General features: G+C 32.7%; 3 protein-coding genes across 5 annotated transcripts; all 3 read left to right on the forward strand.

The window, feature by feature from the left end:
• The first annotated feature begins 74 nt into the window (after nucleotides 1-74).
• On the forward strand, nucleotides 75-1,691 carry LOC101497097 (psbP domain-containing protein 2, chloroplastic). Its single transcript, XM_004502915.4, has 3 exons — nucleotides 75-439; nucleotides 534-689; nucleotides 1,204-1,691. Exons 1-3 carry the CDS (start codon nucleotides 146-148, stop codon nucleotides 1,456-1,458), a joined length of 705 nt encoding a protein of 234 aa, XP_004502972.1. The 5' UTR covers nucleotides 75-145; the 3' UTR covers nucleotides 1,459-1,691.
• A 1,136-nt stretch (nucleotides 1,692-2,827) lies between these two features.
• LOC101497428 (amino-acid permease BAT1 homolog) lies at nucleotides 2,828-8,392 on the forward strand. 2 transcript variants are annotated; one of them, XM_004502916.4, is made up of 8 exons: nucleotides 2,828-2,941; nucleotides 3,217-3,362; nucleotides 3,494-3,676; nucleotides 5,172-5,291; nucleotides 5,380-5,571; nucleotides 5,945-6,250; nucleotides 6,799-6,981; nucleotides 7,780-8,392. In XM_004502916.4, the coding sequence occupies exons 1-8, from the start codon at nucleotides 2,920-2,922 to the stop codon at nucleotides 8,269-8,271; spliced, it is 1,644 nt and encodes a 547-aa protein (XP_004502973.1). In that variant the 5' UTR covers nucleotides 2,828-2,919; the 3' UTR covers nucleotides 8,272-8,392. The 2 variants fall into 2 exon arrangements, with proteins under 2 accessions (XP_004502973.1, XP_004502974.1); XM_004502917.4 differs by lacking the exon at nucleotides 2,828-2,941 and adding an exon at nucleotides 2,988-3,124.
• A 4,464-nt stretch (nucleotides 8,393-12,856) lies between these two features.
• LOC101497965 (ultraviolet-B receptor UVR8) lies at nucleotides 12,857-19,444 on the forward strand. 2 transcript variants are annotated; one of them, XM_004502918.4, is made up of 12 exons: nucleotides 12,857-13,234; nucleotides 13,789-13,975; nucleotides 14,770-14,916; nucleotides 15,506-15,587; nucleotides 16,575-16,727; nucleotides 17,000-17,179; nucleotides 17,514-17,585; nucleotides 17,833-17,904; nucleotides 18,046-18,164; nucleotides 18,625-18,710; nucleotides 18,890-18,942; nucleotides 19,122-19,444. In XM_004502918.4, the coding sequence occupies exons 1-12, from the start codon at nucleotides 13,141-13,143 to the stop codon at nucleotides 19,206-19,208; spliced, it is 1,332 nt and encodes a 443-aa protein (XP_004502975.1). In that variant the 5' UTR covers nucleotides 12,857-13,140; the 3' UTR covers nucleotides 19,209-19,444. The 2 variants fall into 2 exon arrangements, with proteins under 2 accessions (XP_004502975.1, XP_004502976.1); XM_004502919.4 differs by having other exon boundaries at nucleotides 12,948-13,234; nucleotides 17,006-17,179.
• Nucleotides 19,445-22,626: the final 3,182 nt, after the last annotated feature.

Here is a 22,626-nt window from a genome sequence, read left to right on the forward strand (position 1 = left end):
TAAATGGTCTAAGTATTACAACTATATAAAATAAAAAATAAATACAAAAACATTGGTTTGACTATTATTTACAAGTGAGTGAATATGGATAACGATTTAACGAAGAGCCACCAACGTTGCTTCTGGATTTCCTTAACTTTCCAAAATGGCTTTGAAAAGTTTGTCTACTCTTTCACACACCACAGTCTTCCACAAACTCATTCATGTTTCTTCCAATTCTAATTCCCAACCTTTCCCCTCAATCTTCAAATCAACATCACCTCACAAACACACGCCTTGTTTTACTAAGAGGAAACTTAACCTTACCTTTCTTCTTTCCCCATTTCTATGGACCTTCTTACCTAATGCAATGTTATTGGCTCAACAACTAATGGAGCTTCAGAGATACACAGATTCCAAACAAGGCTTCACTCTTCTTACTCCCTCTTCTTGGACAAAGGTAAATTTACCTTTAATATCTTTCACAATTCAGTGTGTGTGTTTTTTTTTTCTCATATAAGAACGGTTTTTTGACAATGTAGTAGTTATGTTAGGTTGATAAAGCTGGCGCTACAGTGTTGTTTCAAGAGGCTAATATGGGAAGTAACAATATTGGGGTTGTTGTTAACCCAGTTCGCCTTGCAACTCTTCCAGATTTTGGAACTCCTCAATTTGTAGCTGATAAGCTTTTACAAGCTGAGAGACGTAAGGTGATAAACACTGTTAAACTATAAGAATTTGTTTACCTACATTATTTATTACAACAAGATAGGAAAAGTAAGAGTCTTGTACTTAGTTTAAGGAAACACTCTTGCTGCTTTAATGACGTGTACATTGGTCCTTGAAATTGTAGGACTCTATCAGTCGGAAATGAATTTCAAACTCAGTGAATAATTTGATCCACATTTGCAATTCTAGAAATCATTTTACAATATGATGATGTCGGAGACTAGGTTGATACAACCATACAATTTTTAAGGACTAATTTGCATATTTCTTACATTTATGACCAAAAAAAATGACTATTTCGTGTTCTTATAGTGCATTTAACACCGAGGTTAATCGGTAAGGTTATGTAACACAAGAAGGTTTATTTCTCACAAACTGTACCTCATTTGGTCATAGTCCTACATGTCTTTGTGTGTTAAGAAATGGTGGATTCATACACATGTCTATGTGATTCTATATGAGTTTAACTTCTGTTAGTATTGCCTTGGCGTGCAGGAAAGTACAGTGGAAGCCGAGCTGATTGCAGTTGCAGAAAGATCAGGGGAGGGAGGTTTGCAAGTTTATGAATTTGAATACAAGGTTGATAGTACTAGGGGAGGGATGAAGAGGATTTTTACTGCAGCATTTGTGGCCTCAAAGAAGCTTTATCTTCTAAACATTGTTCATTCTGATAAACCAGAGAGCCCTCTTGATCCACATAAAAGAATGATGTTAGAGCAAGTTCTTCATTCCTTTGATTCATCTAGTTGAACTTGGAATTAAAAATTTGGGTCTTATTTTTGCCCCTCTCCTGATTTTTTATTCTTTAGTTATTGCTACTGACTTATGTTCAAATGTTACTCTGAAAGCCATCATACACTAACAGGCTAAAAAGTTTAAGTGCTTATTGAGCTAAATGTATTTGAACTTGTAATTGCATATTACTTCAACACCAAATTGGAGATGCATGCATAAATAAATAAATAAAGAATCATTTAATACAATAGGTATATATAGTTCGCCTCACTAATATCTAATTTATTGAACCCATTTTTAGCGAATGGAACTCACACTCGAATTTCCATCAATCTCTCCTCAAGTGTGTTACTCATCATTATACTTGCATCAACTTTACCAACCAATAAAACATTCATTTCAAACATTAGATTTATAAATCTTCTATTTCAAATAGTCTGTTTTCAACATGTTTATACTTAGTTTTTATAAATAAATAAATAAAAGCAAGCTATTTCTTGCGTGTAGATTTAGTCATAGTACATAGTGAATGCTACTTTTTGAAGCTTTCCAATGTTGAGGATGGAGCCATATGACCTATATGTTGTGGAAGATATCCTTTTCTCTTATGATCTCCACCTAAACAAAGTGGTCAAACATGTTAAACTATAAACCTATCACTACTTCGGGAATATAGCAACTTATCTATTCACCAAACTAATTAATAGCCAAATTTTCAGCTGGAAGGATTGCTAAATAACTTAAAATGAGGGAGAAATAGTCAACAATACATATGGTTAGTTAATGAAGTCAACATGCATTTCACAAATCCATCACACTTATAGTACTACTGCCCCGCAATGTATGGAAATTATATAAATTATAGCATCATACACTAACAAGAAACGTGGTGACAGCATGATTCTAAGACATCAATTAATAAAAAAAACACGAGAACATGATGAATTAAATGGCAGAGAGCGTATATTTTTTCCTAAACAGGAGAACAACTGACCCAAAAAATTCTCTACATCCATAGAATTACACAGCTGCACACAATAAACAATCATGACCATTGAATTAAAATCAGAAAACTACTATTAAATCAGTTTTCTTTTTACTTATTAAATCAGTAGTTTAAACTACTTTACAAAATATAATCCGAATGGAACGGCTGGAAGGGTTACAGAGAGTATAGTTTTTCTTTGAACTTGAAATGTGAAAAATATTCTTCTATAGTTTTTTTTAATTAAATTCAGTCTCTATCTCTTTTTCTGTGTCCACATTCCAACGAATTTGTCAACTAAGGAAAAGTCAAGCTCAACCATTAAACTAAATACACTAAAAAAATAGGTACAATCATATCATATCATTTAGTAATTGACAAATGATACACAAATGAGGTGTTTGTTATAAACAAAAACACTTTTTTTAATGTGTTGGCTATTTGTTAGAGGTTCTTTGCTGAAACACTCAATTTTAATGCTTCACAAGTGAATGCAAAACAGAAAAAAAGCAAGTATGAAATTGGTTTTTATTTTTATTTTTATTTAATTGTGTGAGTAGAAAAATAGTGACGCATGCATGTGTGGAAAAAGAAAAGTCCTGAGAAAAATATTGCCTTTAATAACAGTTCAAATATTGCAGCTGGTTTGAAAACAGTGCAAAACTACAAAGTTTGAATCTTTCAACTGAAACATTAGTGGGTTTAGTCATATCTTTCTTCTTCTCTTATCAGATTTCTGAATTCTTATAATAAAGTTAATTTCTGTCTTTGTTTCTTTTTGTTTTTAGATTACGTAAGAACTACTCAACAGATTAATCCTTGTTCCATGGAGAGTGAAAGCAATTTTGCAGAAGTGACAGGAAACAAACCTATGGATTCAGCAGAGAAGAGACTTAATGAGCTTGGTTACAAGCAAGAACTAAGAAGAGAAATGGTTTTTGTTCTTTTGCCATCTTGTGTTTTTGACCCTGCTGATTTTTCATCTAAATTTATTGAAAAAAAATAACATTTTTTTCTTGTAATTAAATCTGTTAATTTTTTATCTTTTTTGCATTTATCGTGCAGACTATGTTCAAAACTCTGGCTATATCATTTTCAACAATGACCCTTTTCACTGGAATCACACCTCTATATGGTTCTAGCCTTCAATATGCAGGCCCTGCAAGTCTTGTTTGGGGATGGTTAGTGGTTTGTTTCTTCACTTGGTTCGTTGGGATTGCAATGGCTGAGATATGTTCATCCTTCCCGGTTAGTCTCTTCTCATAATATAAAAAAGATAAGATAAGGACACAAGTGTTACAAGATAAATGATATTTTGCCTGAAATTTATGTAATTTATTTTTTTGGGGCATAGTTTAATTATGTAATTGTATTTTGTGAGAGTAATTTAAGGCTTAAAAATTAATATAAATAATCTTACATCTATTTAATTAATAATAGGAAGCTATAACATTTCACCTGTATCACACTCCTCAAAGAACTGCTCCCTATATGAAGTTTTCTACCTATCTCTATAGGAACTTCACATATATCAAATTTTGATACAGTTTAAGTTGGTTTTGATAGGATAGAAGTTAATATGCGATGATCGCATAGTATATCTGTCACGACCCGAAAATTAGACGCTGTGACCTGCGCACAAGTTATACTTATAGTCTGGCAAACCTACCAACTACTTAACTATTAAGCGACTAATTAGTCCTCAATAATCATTTCAAAACAATATATAATTTTTCTCAAAATTTCGACAGAGTACTTTTTGTAACTTCAACGTTCCCAAATTTATAAAATTCTTGTTTAACTTTCAATCCAATCATAATCCAAATAGCATAATCTAAATGTTTAATACATTTCCCAAAAAGACTTTCTAAACTCAAAATAGCTACAAATTACATCAGGCTCAACATAATTTACAAAAAATGGTCCTCGATCAAAGAGGCCTACCAAAAAGAAATATGGTCGATACTGGTTCAAATGGAAATATTAAAAATTCAATTAATAGCGAAACAAAATCAAAATGAATAACCTTAAAATCATCATAGAAAATCAAACAAGTAAAATACAAATTTTTGAGAACCAAGATGCGGCTTCATCTCATTGATAGCCCTCTCCTCCTAAGGGTGGTTCCATCTAATGGATAGCCCTCTTCTCTCAATCCCACAACGCATCATCACGCATCAATTAGGGAGCTTACATCTCGTTGATAGCTCTCTCCTCCTACGGATGACATTTCTCATAGGGGCAGCTCCATCTAACGGATAACTCTTCCTAATCAAAACGAGGTAACTAGGTGCACCTACCGCCGTTAACGATTTCACAACACATTTTTAAAAACTTTATAAGTCATAAATAAATCAAACTACAAAGAGGGGGGTTGGAGTTGGTTTTAATTTATTTAATAATACTAATATTATTATTAAATTATTATTTGTTTAAAATGAAACGGAGACGTTTCATTCAGTATCTTTGGATTGACGATGAGTTTGTCAGAATCATGGCGTGTCACTGTGATTTTGGCAAAACCTACACTTTGAAACTTTAACAAAATTTCAATCTTGAAAAGAGTCATGTTTGAACAAACAAAACATGTCTTGTTGTCCTTTTCAATTATGGAATAAAGAGTCATGAATAGCTTTTCATCTCCTTTGGAATCTTTCACATCCTAAAAATACTTAGTTCCTGCTTCACATGAATCAGTGAATAATTTACAGAACTAATTTCCACTTTTGATCCAATCTAACAGACAACTGGTTCTCTATACTTTTGGGCTGCACATTTAGCTGGTCCAAAATGGGGACCATTTTCTTCATGGTGTTGTGCTTGGCTTGAGACCATAGGTCTTATTGCTGGGATAGGGACTCAGGTACTTAGCACTTTGGTTAAATTATATTAAATGTTCTCATCTCATAAAATGATTGCATAGTAACTCATACTTTTCATGGTTGGAAAAGGCATATGCAGGATCACAAACATTACAAAGTATAATCCTACTCTCAACAGGAACAAATAAAGGTGGAGGGTACTTTGCCCCAAAATGGCTATTCTTATGTATGTACATTGGCCTCACTGTTATATGGGCAGCACTGAACACATTTGCATTAGAAGTCATCGCCTTCATCGATATAATTTCAATATGGTGGCAGGTACTTTTGCTTCTTTGGATATCCATAACTACCATAGAATTGTTTATTCTGATTAAATGGAAACAAAGTTGAAATATCAATACTGTCAAAGCAGTCAATCAATCAGAATTATTGTATAAAGATTAAACGACTCATATTATGAGTTGTTCATAAAATTCGGCTTATCAAGCTTTTAATATAAATCGTTTGATCTTTGTCTAATTGTTCCAAATTACTGATTACGGTGAATGCATGGTATCATGAGCAGACAAACTTATCATTATTCATTTCTACTAGAAAATATTCTGAAATTTACTTCACAATCAGAACAACGTTTTGTTTTTAGCTTTTTTGGCTTATTAAGAAGTAACACACTCATTTTATTCTGTGACAGGTTATTGGTGGGACAGTGATAGTGATAATGTTACCTCTGGTGGCACTAACTACACAACCTGCTTCATATGTATTCACACACTTGGAATTAGCACCTGATTCAACAGGAATATCAAGCAAACCATATGCAGTCATTTTATCATTTCTTGTGAGCCAGTATTCCCTCTATGGATATGATGCTGCTGCACATCTAACTGAAGAAACTAAAGGTGCAGACAAGAATGGACCCATAGCAATACTAGGTAGTCTTGGGATCATTTCAGTTTTTGGATGGGCTTACATCTTGGCACTTACATTCAGCATTCAGGTAAGCATATCTGATATGATATGAATTAGCAATAAACATCTTGAAGATATAATCAATCAATGAACACTTCTTTTCATTCTTATTCCCAAGGAAAATTAGAACTATGTTGGAGCAACAACTTTGGTTCAAAAGTAAACAGATATGAAAAAATGCAAATAAAGAATACACGAGATTTGATCACGGAGTTTAGTCAATTGTGTCTAGGTCTCCGATTGCATAGTGGATGCAGTACCTTTCTATTATGATTCAAATTTAGGGTTATATATTACAACCTGTGTTTAAATATTACGGTCCAGTTTACAAAATTACTCCTAAACTACCAAACGACCTACCCACTTATCAACTACTCAACAAATTGAATACATACTTCGATAAATATTAAATAAACTGAGAAAACTGTTTACAAATTTGAAGAAAAATTCTCATATAGAGTATATAGAATAGAATCAAGTGAGGATTCTTTTAGTTTCCTTGTCATGTTGACTTACACTTAAACAGTTTTTGGCAGAAAGGACAATAATTAACACCAGTTTTGGACATTGATTCAGGACTTCGCTTACCTTTATGATCCAAATAATGAGACTGCTGGAGCATTTGTGCCAGCACAAATCCTCTATGATGCATTCCATGGAAGATATCACAATTCTGCTGGAGCAATTGTTCTACTTTTTGTCATTTGGGGTTCATTCTTCTTTGGTGGACTTTCAATCACTACAAGTGCTGCCAGAGTGGTAAGTTTTTTTTACCTTTTTCTTTATCAGATTCAAGAAAATGGGGTATCTAGCTTCCGTAATTAGTTTACCTCCTTTGCAATTGTTACAAGTTATAGGATAAGGAAAGGAAATGGTTAGAACAGAAACCCCGGTTCGAAAGAGAATAAATACGAAAAATGCAAACTGATAATATATTAGGATATAGAGTAGGAAAGGATCCTAACAGAATACACGAAATTTTATCGCGGAGTTCAACTCAAGCATGTGTCTCCAACTACTATTATGATTGATTTATAGTGTATAACTTGTGTTTAAATACTATGATCTAATTTACAAGATTACTTTTGAGGAGACTTCGCTTCCACTCAAGCAACTATCCCGCTTACCACTAACTATGAGTCATACCCAACAAAAAGGGTAATCCACCATTTTAAGTGTATGATGTTGTCACTTTGGTATTTGACTTAGTCAAAAAATCAAATTAGTCATCTAATTATCAAAATAGTGCTTGAAAGATGCAACTTACTATCATAAAACTTTCTGGAGAAAACAACTTACGGTCAAAATAGTCTATGACCGTTATAACGTCAGAGACTAAACTGAGTGTCATTTTGTTGATTCCATGATTAATTTGTGTTTTTGGCATGAACCAAAGTGATAATACCCTACACTTTCAGAGACAACATGGCGGTTTCCCCCAACAGAGATATTATCCAATTTTTAACTTACATTTATGATTATTAATGCTTTAAAAAACATTGTGATGAAAAATGCCTCCTAACCAATGTGATGTATCTCAAATTAAACAATTTTCAGGTTTATGCATTGTCAAGAGACAAGGGAGTTCCATTTTCATTCTTATGGAGGAAACTACATCCAAAGTACAAGGTTCCTACAAATGCTGTATGGCTATGTGCAGGAATATGCATTCTTCTTGGTCTACCAATCTTGAAGGTCAATGTAGTATTCACAGCAATAACTTCAATATGCACAATTGGATGGGTTGGTGGCTATGCAGTTCCAATCTTTGCAAGAATGGTTATGCCTGAGAAGAATTTTAAGCCTGGACCTTTCTATTTGGGAAAGGCAAGAAGACCAATATGTTTGGTAGCATTTCTATGGATTTGTTACACATGTTCTGTATTCCTTTTGCCAACTCTTTACCCAATTACTTGGGATACTTTCAATTATGCACCTGTTGCTTTAGGGTTAGGTTTGGGTATAATAATGCTTTGGTGGGTATTAGATGCAAGAAAATGGTTTAAGGGGCCAGTTAGAAATATTGATGCTCAAAATGGGAAGGTATAAATTATTTTTGATAACTTTGAAAGGATAGTTGGTGGAATATTCTTTATGTAATACTTGTTCCTTTTGAATTATACATTCTATGGTCAACAAAATTAGATTAGATTAAATGATTTATTTGTAACCTTCTTTCATAGTGCATTTGGTTTCGATGTCCTTTGGGGATGTTAGTATTTTTATTTATTTCTTTTGTATTTATCACATTTATGATATACAAAATTATAGTTAATCACCTAGTTCAATTTACCATAATTTTAACTACAAATTAAATTAATCATATACTCAACTGAATTAATTATATTTTTATATGTGATTAATTACTTGGATAGGTTGATTTTGTGATAATACAAATTATTTTTAAATAAATTAAATTTAATTATAAGTGAAATGAAGTAACTTATGTTTAAATATATTAACGTAAAATTAAATTAAAAATACTTTCATTATAAAAATTATATTTACTCTATTTTAAAAGTGAAATCAAACATCCACCTGCACAAATTTCAAATTCATATGTCTCTACTTTCTAGTACATGGGTTGATCCATAATTTAATTAACGTGTCTGATGCACATGGTCAAATCAAACTGCATCAACAGCATGCACATTGCACAGGACCCGGATATGTATTGTTGTAACAACAACGGACTCAGATGGGGCAACACTTAATGTATGGTATCGGACATGTAGTACACATTTGGCAGTGGGGTTCAAAATTTGGATAATTGTGCTTTTTCCAAACACATTATTTTATTCAAATGTACCTAAATATTAAACCTTTTTTTTATCATGTATTTACTCATATGCTTCATTGATGTTCTCCGTGATGAAATATCATTGCTACTTAGCCAACTTTTCTTTTGCTCCTAACTAAGGAATGGTAGTAGCTACACTTATGACTTTCTAATTATTGATATAGTCATCGAAAATATGTCTTTAAGTCTTTCATGAGAATTTTTAAACTTTGTAGAAGATCAATATTTTTATCTATAAATTGTTTTTTTATTAAAAAAGATTATTATTTTTTAGGTGTGTGATGATCGTTTTTTAAAAATTGTGTCAAGTCAGTGGTTAGAAAATACTATAACATTTATAATAAAATTTTATATTTTAGTTACTTAAATAAGTGTACACTTGTACATCATCTATTTAATAATTTTTTAATATTAGATTTAATAAACACTCAATCTTATGAATTCAGCGTCCAAAAAATTTATGAAATGAGTTCACTAATGATTATATTTCAATAATTATGTATATATCATGTAGCGGTTTATCTTGAAATGTAGGTAATCATTTCTAGGGAAAAAAATTATGGGTAGCACAAATATTTTTTCGGGTAGCAATGAGTAACACAAATATAATATGCACTAAACATTTTCTATTTATTTTTTTAATATTAAAATAGTATATTATTTGAAGAGATAGTGTATTTTGTGAAATGTGGGAAAAATAATGTTCTAAACACACAAATTTCTATAAACATCCATTTTGCTGACACCCAAATGGGGTGTTTGTTTGGAATGGTTGTTACGGATAATCTAGCAAATTTACGATGATACTAATTATACTAAAATATATTTGTGAAATGAAGCTAACGTGATAAAAGAATAGTATATTACAAATATTATAGCAGATAATAATAATATTAATGTATAACATTCAGATGTCTCTCCATGACGTTTTTAAAGTCGACATTTTTTTTTATTTTTGTTTGTTTCATCGATTTTTTTTATTCTAGGCTTGTTTAACGACTTCTTCTCTAGTTTCTCTTTAGGGTATTTTTTAGGGTTAATTGGATTGGACAAAAGACTAATTCATGTCCAATATAATTTTAACTACCTTGCTCCATACACAAGACCAACCAAATGGTATATAATTTAGCTAAATTTGACTTGAAGATGTGCATTGTGGACATTGTTGAGACACTATTTAGACATCTCTTCACGTGTTTCGTGATTGTCTCATAGTTGTGAGGGTATGTGTACGTGTGGTGGAGTTCAATATTAGACATCAATTTGGCAATGGAGATTTTACTAAGTGGATTCATCTCAACCTGAATCATCTTGGTAGTGTTGGAATGAGTAATTGACTGAAGTTTTGGACCACGACTTGCATTCACTTTGGATGTGGATAAATAAAGAGGAGTTTGGTGTTGATTATGATTGAGAAAAGTTAGGTCATGATTCGTTGGCCTCTACCTCCCATGGGTTTAATTATAATTAACATAGACGAGGCATGTCATAAAAGTTTGTACGTCAATTGTGGAGACTTGATTATAGGAGCGAAAGATCAACAAATATGTGGTTTCTCAAATTTTTTTGGGGTTGTTGCGATGCCTATGTAGGGGAGTTATGAGGGGGTTTTGGAGGGTTTAAGGTTGACTATGAGTTATTGTTTTAATAAGGTGGAGTTACATGTTGATTCTGAGGTGGTTGTACGTAACTTGTGTAGTAATTATGGTGTGAATTTTGTACGTGTTCGATTATTTCAACAAATCTAAATGTTGTTGGAATTCGATTGAAAAGTCGAGGTGTGATACATCTATCGTGAAGCTAATATATGTGTATTAGATGCATAGCATTGAGGCGTACTAGTGGTTTCAATTTGATTGTCTACGAGCTTCCTCCTTCTCAAATTAATTAAAAAACTGATTTGTCTTTTGATAATTGTATCAAAATCTTTCTGCATTTTATTTATTCCGTTGTATTTGCTTATCTGTCAGTTATTTGCTTCTTGTTAATTATAATTTTGTATTATTTATTATGAAGTACTTACTTTTACCAAAAACGATAAATAGTTCCATTCAAATATCAAAATTGGAATAAATATTAATTTTAAATATTAGATTCAGATTATTGTATATATTTATCACTATTAAAACCCTAGTTTGTTAATTTCAAATATTAAATTTAGATAAATTTTTTTTTTTAACTAAAATTTGTCAATTAGAAACTAAACATTGATACAAATATTTAAAAGAACTAATTTTTAATAACAAAAAATAATGAGAAACTAAAAGGGCAATCATTTCTATTAAATATCATCGTTATGAATAAAAATAATCTCAATTATCATAAAAGAAACAATAATTTAAGCTGAGAATATATATACACTCTCTCATATAAAAAAGTTTAAACACATATTTAATTTTATTCTAGAATTATATCATTTTATCATATTAATTTTCAAAATATTTCTATAAATAACTACACGGTAAAATATAGTTGTAATTGTCATATAAGTGCAGTTAAGTTGATAAAATATAGTAGAGACATTTATAAATCGCACATTCGTTTATCTCTACAGGTAGTATATGTGAGTTTATCTATTAACATTTAAAAAAAAAAATAGATTGAACTTACAGTAACTAAATTTTTTGCTAGAATGATAAATTTTTTTAATTTGAATATCAATAAAGCATATGTGGATGAAAAATATTTCATTTGAGGGGAAGTATATTCAAATGAACTCACAATTTAAAGAAAAATTATTGGTACATCAAATTTGAATAAGAGTTACACATTGGATAATAAAATGAATGTTAAACATCATGTACGCGAGATGATCTATATATTTAATACCTTAATTTTAATTTCATGACTGATTTCTTTGTAGGGATTAACCCCTCTATTCCATAGAAAAAATAGAGTAAAAAATTTATCAAACAGATTGAATAAGATGGACTTAACCACTTTATTATATAGAAAAAATAAGATAAAAGGTTTATTTTTAAGAGATTGAATACAATGACTCAAGTCGCTTTCAACTTAATAATAAATTGTGATTTCGAATCAAAATATAAAATGATGTTTAGACACAAAACTAAACATCAACACCATATATAAATACAATTTTTGATTTTTATGTTGTATTATATTTATCTTTGTGTGTTTTTTTCTTTTTTATCTCGGGTTGGTCAATAATATGTATTGATATACGACATTTAAATATAATATTAACTTTGATGTCTTAAAAGCTTTTATTATAGATTTTAAAGAAAATGATTTTGATATTATATAATTTTAAAAGTTATGTTTTTGAAATTTTTAAAGAAAATTAAAAGCTGTTTTACGTTAATATGTTGTAATAGAAATCATTTTCTTTTAAAATCAATTATAGTAAATAATTTTTTTTTAAAGTGTTTAAAGTTGTAATATATATACAAGCTTTTCAAAATTATTTTTTAATAAAAATTAATTATTTTACTGAAAAAACAGCTATCAAACACACGCTAAATAATACAACTGTGTAAAAAATAATCCGTCGATTAACTTTTTGAACTCTGATACATGACATAAAATAATAGTTGTACTTTGATAGTAATAACTTTTTTCTGAAGGCTAAACGACCGACTGACCAACAATAATGTAAGAAACAAGAAAAGTGAAAAGTTTGTCTTTTCCCCTATGAAAGAAAAAGAAAGTGAAAATGAAAAGAAAAGATGGTAATGACTAACGAGGAACCGGTTACAGCAGATGAAGAAGAACAGGAAAAATGGTTGGTGGTGTTTGGCATGGGTCCCCCACACATTCAATGCCATTGTTTTTCTTCATTATTATTATTATCTCACTATTCTCTCTTTTTTCATTGGACAAAAAATTAAAACTCTTTCTCTCGTCTAGTCTCTTCCCTAACCTACAAACAAACTCACCATTCCCTTCCTCTCTCTCACTTGTCCCCATCAAAAGCTAAAACTCTTCTTGTGTTGTCACACTTTACTATTCTACTTCTCTCCTCCTTTCTTCACCTGTGATGATTTCATATTAATTGATTCACTCACTCAACATTACCTGAAAAGCTTAACTTTATTAGAGATAGAGAGAGAGAAATAGTTTGTTTTTGAAGTTTTTTCAGCTGAGAAAGGACAATCATGGAGGAGGTTGAAGCCACCGCCGTTTCTCAACATCCACCCCGTCGTGTTCTTCTTATATCAGCCGGTGCAAGCCATTCCGTTGCTCTTCTCTGTAACCTCACTACCTCAAAAAGCTTTTAACTTTATTAACTGTAGCTGTGGAAAGGTTTTTTTTAATAATTTTTTATAGTATGAAAGTGCCCTTTTGATTTATTTGTTATGATTATGAAAATCTGCCATTTGGGTTGTGAAAAGTTTGAATATTTTAATGTATGAAAGTGCCCTTTTGATTCATTTGTTATGATTATGATAATCTGCCATTTGGGTTGTGAAAAGTTTGAATTTTTTAACGTATGAAAGAGCCCTTTTGATTTATTTGTTCTGAATATAAAATCTGTCATTTGGGTTGTGAAAAGTTTGAACTTTTAATGTATGAAAGTGCCCTTTTGATTTATTTATTATGATTATGAAAAACTGTCATTTGGGTGTTGAAAAGTTTGAATTTTTAATCTATGAAAGTGCTCTTTTGACTTATTTTGTTCTGATTATGAAAATCTGCCATTTTGGTTGTGAAAAATTTGAATTTTTAATGGAAATGGGTTGATTTGGTTAGTTTTTTTGAGTTGTGTGGTTATGGATTGATGTTGATCCTTTTCATTATTACAGCTGGAAATGTTGTTTGCTCGTGGGGTAGGGGAGAGGATGGACAATTGGGTCATGGTGATACCGTTGATAGACTTTTGCCTACTCAACTCAGTGCATTGGATGCTCAACAAATTGTCTCTGTTGTGTGTGGAGCTGATCACACCATTGCTTATTCTGAGTCACGCGTTGAAGTATATAGTTGGGGATGGTATGCATATTCTTTCTTTTTCTCTTGTTTCTTTTAAAGCTTAAGGTTCACTTTACTCAGAAAAAATGCATCCTTTTCTGCTTTTATTTTGTGACTGTTATTTTTATATATCATATTCATCATAACTGAAATCTCATTTGGTACTTTTGTTTGAATGAGTTATAGATGATCCGATCTGATGTAGTATTACTGTATTATATTCAGCTTTAAGATAATGTTTTTATTATACTTACACCTTTATGTTTGTTATATGTGAAAATGTCAGTTCATTAAATCAATATTGTGTTTGGTATTTGCCTTGTTGATTCAAAGATTTTTACATCACAGCCACACCTAGCTGTACTCTGTAACTACTATATAGTCAATCTTTTGTAAGACAGGGGTTTGGGCCTAAAATTAAATGCACAATTTTTTTCTTCATTTTATACATCTGCACTCTCGTGTAGTGGTCTTAATACCAGGGTTGACACCTTTTTTAAAGGTCTTCTGATTTGTAGATATTATTATTGCTAATATGACACAGTCCTTTTGTGTTCAACAGTTTATTCATATGTAAGATGAACTGAAGTTTGATTTCAGTGGCAGAAAGATACTGGAGACTTCGTCGTTAGATTGTATGAAAACTCATTACACAGAATTAGTTGCTATTCTGAGCATATAATGTTTCATGTTGTTTTTAGTTACCATTCACTTTCTGACTCATTAGTGTTCACATCAAAAATAGTGTTTTTATAAATGATTATATCAATATTCTTCAATTTTCAAGTAGATCTCATCTTATTCTGATTTTTCAGGGGTGACTTTGGACGGTTGGGTCATGGTAATTCTAGTGATTTGTTCATTCCTCAGCCTATTAGAGCATTACAAGGACTGAGGATAAGGCAAATTGCTTGCGGGGATAGCCACTGTTTGGCAGTTACCATGGAAGGCGAGGTTCAGAGGTTTGTAGTTCTTGACTGAATTTTGATGTCTTTGTTCTAACTCTGTATTATCAATTATTATTTACTATTCCTGCATCAGTTAAGTTTTTGTTTTCATTACTAAAAAAGTTATTTTTCTTCATCGAATGCATAGATAGAAACTAACAATGCAAGCTCATAGAGCCGTTTTGTACTGCATGCTACAGGCCTGATCTTTTTTATGTCCTTTCCTTTTCTTCTTTATTTACTGAAAGAGGGGTTGGAGAGAATCTGATACTGAAGCTGAAACTGAAAGAGTTTGCTTTGAATCACCTTATTTTATTTATGCTACAGACTCTTGTTATATTCTCATTACTTAGATAACTGACATTCCTTTATGGATTAGATTTGCTTCCTTGCAAATTATGCATGCATCTAATCAATAAATCAACATTCCATTTTAAAAGATATGAATGCATATTGAAATCCTTGTTTTATTCTGTGTGGACAAGTCAGTCTTTTGTCGATTGTTTTAAAGTGCTAGCCGCAACTCATCATTCAATCAGTTGGTTCATTCTCATTTTGTCTGACATTTGTGTCTCTCTTTTGTTTTTATCTCAATTCATTGAAGTTGGGGGAGGAATCAAAATGGTCAACTTGGACTTGGAACCACAGAGGACTCACTTGTGCCACAAAAGATTCAAAAGTTTCAGGTACTCTTTTCAAAGACATTCAACTGGTTACATATAATAAATAAAACTCAATGAGATAGTAATTAATAATCAATCAATACATAGTGTGAGTTACTTTTACCATATACCTAATTGCTGCTCATCTGTCCCCCTTTTAAAGCAATTTTAAAAAGGATTTATAATCTTTCTATCCGATGCAAAGACAGGAGCAAGACAAGACACTTAGAACAGTTAGATTAGCTAGATGGAATTAGACAATTAAATCTTTTAGATGGTTAGACAGTTGAAAGTGGTAGGAGCATGGCATAGCTCAAATAATGGGGAAAGGGAAGAAAAGAGGGCAGTCACTGATTCAGAAAAGAAAGCCGAGGATAGCTTAAATAAGGGAAAAGTTAATTATCTTGGCCTAGATCTATTTTCTTTTGGTCATGTAAGTCCTTTGTGAAGGAGCAACATGATTGGCAAAAGCTTAAGCGAGGACTACGTTGGGTGTCCTCTCACAAGGTTCATTCAGTACACAGCCTTCATTACCGTTCAATCCATCATGCTTGAGATGCTCATCTTGCTTGCTTTTGTGGCTATTCAAGTCCACTAAATATTTAATCACATGCTACTCAAAGAAACCTCTAACAACATTTTTTGCCATCATAATGTGTTTTTTCCATTTTTGATATTTGCAACTTCCACTCTGCTTGCCTTCTTTTGTTCTTTTTCTATTGGATAATATTCTTGGAACGGAATGATAGAGAACTTGACCAACTGATCTGTTAGTCTTCACTCTTCCGGAAACATTGTAAATGTTAACAGTTTTATATTGCGGAAGTGTTTTCCACTTTAAACATATGAATGGAAGAATGAAGCTGGTTAAAACCAAAAGAAAAAACTGATATTGCAATCTTGTCAAGAAACTAATAGTGACACTTATGCATTGAACATTAGAAAATATAATGCGTCAAGTAAATTATTTCATTAGCTACTGGGTTCATGTAGATTTTTATTTTGTTGCAGGGAATACCTATCAAAATGGTTGCTGCTGGTGCTGAACATAGTGTAGCCATCACTGAAAATGGAGAGCTGTACGGATGGGGCTGGGGCCGATACGGAAACTTGGGATTGGGAGATAGAAATGATCGTTGTATTCCGGAGAAAGTTTCTGTTGATGTATGTTCTCCAATTTGTATCATGCCTTTTCTGATAAAAATGTGATACACCAATTAGAATTTGGAAAATTTACTACCTATTGTTTGATTTTTAACAGAAGTTTGACTTGCTGTTTACTTTAATAGAAGAAGCAGCATTCAAGAAATTAACTTGTCATAACTTTCAATTTGTCAAGAAAATGTTAAGACTCACAAGTAATTGATTACACACATACTAATCGTTGGAAAATATTTATATTACTCCTTCACCGCCTAAGTGTTGTTTGTTAAAAGTTGCAGTGTGACAAGATGGTCATGGTTGCTTGTGGCTGGCGGCATACAATATCTGTTTCATCTTCTGGTGGTCTATACACATATGGATGGAGCAAATACGGCCAACTAGGACATGGAGATAACGAGGATTATCTTGTGCCTCACAAGCTTCAAGCCTTGAGTGATAAACTAATTTCTCAGGTGGTTCTTTAACTTTAAGCAGAGTTGGTGCCTAGGTGGCAATTTCTCATATTACTTGGATGCATAGGGGATTTCCCTTTGTTCTGCTTGTTCAGTAGGTCTTATCTTTCACCATATATGTTATGTGCCAGTGCCACACTAATTTGATTTTTTTCCCGTCTTTTTATTGGATATGATTTTGGTTGGTTGTAAAAGACTTGCAAAATAGTTGATCCAACAAAAATTTGACCTATCCTAGAACCTGCAAACTGGGTGCAACGTATTTGGTGTTAGATAAAGTGGTTAATCATAGTTGTGTTTATTTTGTCGCTAAACTTTGCTCATGTTGTTTCAGGTAGCAGGTGGTTGGAGGCATACTATGGCACTCACGACTGGTGGACTACTTTATGGATGGGGCTGGAATAAGGTTGGCAGTATTTTCTTATTTTCTTCATATAATGTGAAAATTTGTATTGTAACATGAAATATTTGTTTATTTATGAACACAACAGTGGTTTACATTTTTGGTGACTGGTAAAAGAATGCACATAATGTATGCAGAGAATGAAAATACATACTACTCTAATAAAAAAATGGTGTGAGACTTTATTCTATATCAAAACAATCATGTGCTTTGGAAATTGTCTTATCACCTGTTTTTCCTTCGATTGTAGTTTGGACAGGTTGGAGTCGGTGACAATGTTGATCGCAACTCTCCTGCGCAAGTGAAGTTTCCCCATGATCAGGTACCTGAAAGTTGAAACTGCTATACACTTCGTCTCTTTATTTCTTCTGTTTGGAAATTTTTTAACGTGTCTTAAAGAGGCAATTTTTCTTCAAATAATCACCAACTGTTTATTTGTTTACATGTTTGTTTGGCTTGACAGAAAATTGTTCAGATCTCATGTGGGTGGAGACACACAATTGCTGTTACTGAAAGAAACAATGTATATTCTTGGGGAAGAGGCACAAATGGGCAACTTGGAATTGGGGATACCATTGACTGGTAATTGCATATAATCTTGAATAAAGTTTGTTTGGACTATTGGGCAGGCATGCATCTTTTACTTTATTGGAAATCCTAGGGATGTTTACTAAACGTTCCCTATTTTCATTTCTAAAATTTGTGTTAATTTTACTTGGTAACAATGAAATAAGAGACTTCAAAGGAACAACTGTCTGGTTTTCAGAAACGATAAAAATGTTAAAAGAATTGTTTTCTGTATTTCTGGAAATGCATCATCCCTGGATAGCATTTTATTTTCTCTCCATCACAACGGTTCACTTCAAGTGTCTCACATCATCTTATTAACAACTTAAAATGAAAACAAAAAATGTTTTCACAAATCAAAGATGCCCCTAGCCTTAGTGATGAGGACATAAAAAGCGGATCATATCACTTAGACTCATGTATTGGGTGCATTTTGTTAATATCTTGGTTCATTGAGTTGTTTTTGGATTTTTAGGAATTCTCCAAAGATTATTGAGGCTTTGAGTGTTGATGGATCTTGTGGGCAGCACATAGAATCCTCAAACACAGATCAATTATCAGGTGCTTTGTTCTGCTCATCAATAATATTTTCCTTAATTTATTTTCTACTGTTTTTGGGCGTGACTGATCTTAGTACACCATTTGATAGTGTAATTTAGATTCATATCTTTCTATTTTTTTATTAATTTTGTTTATACCATATGGCATTATGCTAACTGTTTTATTTTCCCCTTAAATAGGAAAAACCTTCGCCTCCTTAGCTGAGAGATATGCAGTTGTACCAGATGAAGCTGTAAGTGTCTCTCGTTTTTGCATACACTATTCCTTAATATAAGAGTGAAGGGTGAGTTAGTAGGAAAAATTTTGCTCATAGTTTAAAAGAAAAGGATAACATCAGCTTGTGAAAGATGCACATTTCATGCTAAGATTATAAAAAAAGACATTGAGTCGTTGACTTGTATGATTTGGCAGGCGTCGGTGCAGACTGCTAATATAAACAATGTAGATAGGCTCGACCTTAGTGTCCCCGAAAGTGATGTCAAACGGATCCGAGTTTGATATACTAAAATATCTCCATTTTACAAGAACGGTGCATCTGATCTGATCAATGTTATGCCTCATCAGTCCATGAGGATCAGTTTCCACTTCATTTTGGTTGTTAACATGATTATTGTAAAGTAAATATATAGCCCTTATTATGAGAAATATTGCATGTGAAATCACTCTTCTATATATATATATAGTATTATCAATTAGCAAGAACACATTTATGACATTAAAGTTTTAAATTTTTATTTCAAGCTGTATTATGATACATAAAATGTAGATATACAAACTAGTTAAGGTCTTGGACTTAGAATTGATCAATGAATTAGGTTGTCATATGACTGGTGAAGGATTTAATAGTTTTTGTGGTCGGTGCATCAGGTCATATGAAAATCCCAATCTTTCATTCCTTTCTACAGTGACAAAAGCAAAAATCTCCTATGAAACCTTAAAAAAAAAACAAAATTCTAAGGATCAATAACTTACAATTTAGTGCTGCAACTCTAGAACCTCCTCCTTAGGTTGAAAGTTGTGAAAGTGGTGCACAAAATCACAATGTCTCCATAATGTCACATAGGAGGTCGCTTGCTAAGTTGCTGTTCCGCCATTGAAAGATGAAGCTTCATCGTCCTTGATTGTTGGTGGGATTTTAGAAGCATTCATCTTACACTTAGCACTTTTGGTAAGAAAAAAATCTTACACTTGAATATATTAATGAAGGCGAGTCTATTTTATATATTAAAAAAAAAAAGACGAATCCATAATTTGTGCAATTATAACATCTTCTAATGTTAAAATTCCACGTGTTTGTGTTTTTTTGTTTCCAATAGAAATTGAACTCGGTTCCAAACTTTACAACACTCCTATAAACCTATCACTGCGAAATACAGGCAAAATACATTTCAGTTTTTTTAATTTATTTAGACGCAATAGATTATTCCTTTAAGGCTTTTTGTTCCGCATAGTTTCTCTTAGTGTTATCATGAGTACGTTGTTACCCTTTTCACTCATTTTATTTTATTACAAAAATACAGTGTTGCTCGAAGTGTTATTGTCATGGCAAGGACTGAGTTTGCCACTTAATCTACATACACTCATTTTTCATTTCTTGTGTGTCTCTCTTGCTTATTTTAGAATTGAGTTAAACTATTTTAGACAAATATTGCACATGAGAGAAGAGATGACAAGTTGCATACCTCCATAGGTATTTGTCGTCCAATGTATGAATGTCATGAGTCAAACTCTGATGGAGGAATAGGAGTTGGGCCATTATGATGTTCATGTGAGAAGTAAGAGAAACATAGTTAGGCTTAAATGGATGAATCATTGGGTCATGAAATAGATAGGGGTGATGTCCTTGTCTACATAAAAATAAGATCTTTCTAGAATATCCTATGAATTTTCAAGGGTACATTACTATTAGATTTACATTCTGCTAAGAGAGTATTTTTACAACTAAGAGCTAAATTTCAACATTATATATATACTATTGGGAACATTTAGTAAAGGCAAAAAGAAATTCAGTAAATTTAGAGACCACCTCACTTACAGAGCACAATTCTTTTTAGTGCATTTTATTCTCAATTTCATTTTATTAAATTTGATCCCCTTACATTTGGTGGTTTCATTGAGTTGCTATGGCTGCTACTCCATACACCTCTCCAACCCTTGAACTTGCTGAAATCTTACACCAGTTGTTAATCAATCAAAAAGCCTTTCAGGCCAACCTCACTCAACTCTCCACTGAACTTACGCATATGAGAACTCACTTGGGCCCTCTGGTTTTCCAACTCTCGTCATTTCACCAACACCTCCATCAAGCTCGAAATTCCCAAATTCAACGGTTCTAATACTTTAGGTTAAATATTTAAGATCAATCAATTTTTGAGTTTCATCAAACTACGGAGGAACATTGTCTCATTATTTCTTCTTTCTACATTAATGAGGTCTTGTCTTGGTTTTAGTGGATGCATAACAACGACCATCTATTTTCATGGCAAACGTTCCTTTATGCCTTGGAACTTCGCTTCACACGTTCACAATTTGATGACGCAAAAGGTGCTTTGTTCAAACTTTGTCAAACTGCTATTGTTAAAAACTATCAAACAACTTTTGAAACCCTAGCAAATAGGATTACATGGCTAGTTTCACATTTCTATTTGAGTTCTTTCATCTCTGGTTTGAAGCCTGAAATCAGACGTGATGTTCAATCATTTCAACCCGTTTCACTCTCTCACGCCCGCTTGGCCAAACTCCAAGAGGATAAACTAAATGATCGTTCAAACTCATTCATCCATCGTCGCCTAGAAATTGCTTCATCTCTCCACAATCGTTTCAAACCCAACATTTCCTTTACCACAAAAGCGAACCCACCTCCACTAAACCCTATCTTACTCGCCCCGAGACAACCCACCATTAAACGCCTAACACCTGTTGAACTGAAATTCCGTCGTGAAAAATGTTATGTCATAACTCATTTGCGAATCTGATGACCCTGATCCACAATCAAAGGCCTCAATCCAACTTCTTCCTCGAGCTGACTCTACTCCTTCAACTGAACCATACCCAAACACTGAACCTAACCCACAAATTAGTATCCACGCGTTAATGGGCCATACCATACCTCAGCATTTGCGAGTAACCGACCACATTCATAAAAACCCTTTGACAATTTTAGTTGATAGCGGTAGTACCCACAATTTTATTCAGGATGAAGTGGCCAAGCAATTGGGCCTTCCGATGACTCTAACCCAAGGATTTCAAGTATTGGTGGGTAATGGTGATGAATTACATTGTTCTTCTATGAGTCACCAAATTGGACTCTACTTGGATAATCGTTTGTTTGTTGTGGATCTCTTTGTTTTACTTCTGAGCGGGGAAAAAATTGTCTTAGGTGTTCAATGGCTCAAAACACTTGGACCAATCTTGACGGATTATGAGAAGCTAACAATGTCATTTGACCAAGGTGGCACTATATTCAAATTAAAATGGCAGCCCAAGCCAAAGCCATGAAGAATCCTCCTTACACCAATTTAATCGATTGGTCGCTACACATGCTATTGGCACAATTATTACTTTTCACCCCGTTTCATCATTATATGAAGTTGGCTCGAATTATACGATGCCTTTTGAGGTTACCACATTATTGTCCAAATACTCTACTCTTTTATGAGAGTCGGAACAACTTCCCTCGTTTTGTTCCACTGATCACCATATTCCTTTGCTACATGGAACCAATCCGGTGAATGTACGCCCATATCACTATCCACATTTTCAAAAGCAAGAAATTGAAACTCAAATTCGGGACATGTTAATAAAACGACTTTTCGCACCCATATCTCTGCTCTATGCAACGCTCTGCTCTGTACACCTTTTAAACCACGATGAACCAATTGTTTCAACCATATCTCTGCAGATTCGTCATTGTTTT

The sequence above is a fragment of the Cicer arietinum genome, chromosome 5, assembly GCF_000331145.2.
Source record: "Cicer arietinum cultivar CDC Frontier isolate Library 1 chromosome 5, Cicar.CDCFrontier_v2.0, whole genome shotgun sequence".
Taxonomy (NCBI): domain Eukaryota; kingdom Viridiplantae; phylum Streptophyta; class Magnoliopsida; order Fabales; family Fabaceae; genus Cicer; species Cicer arietinum.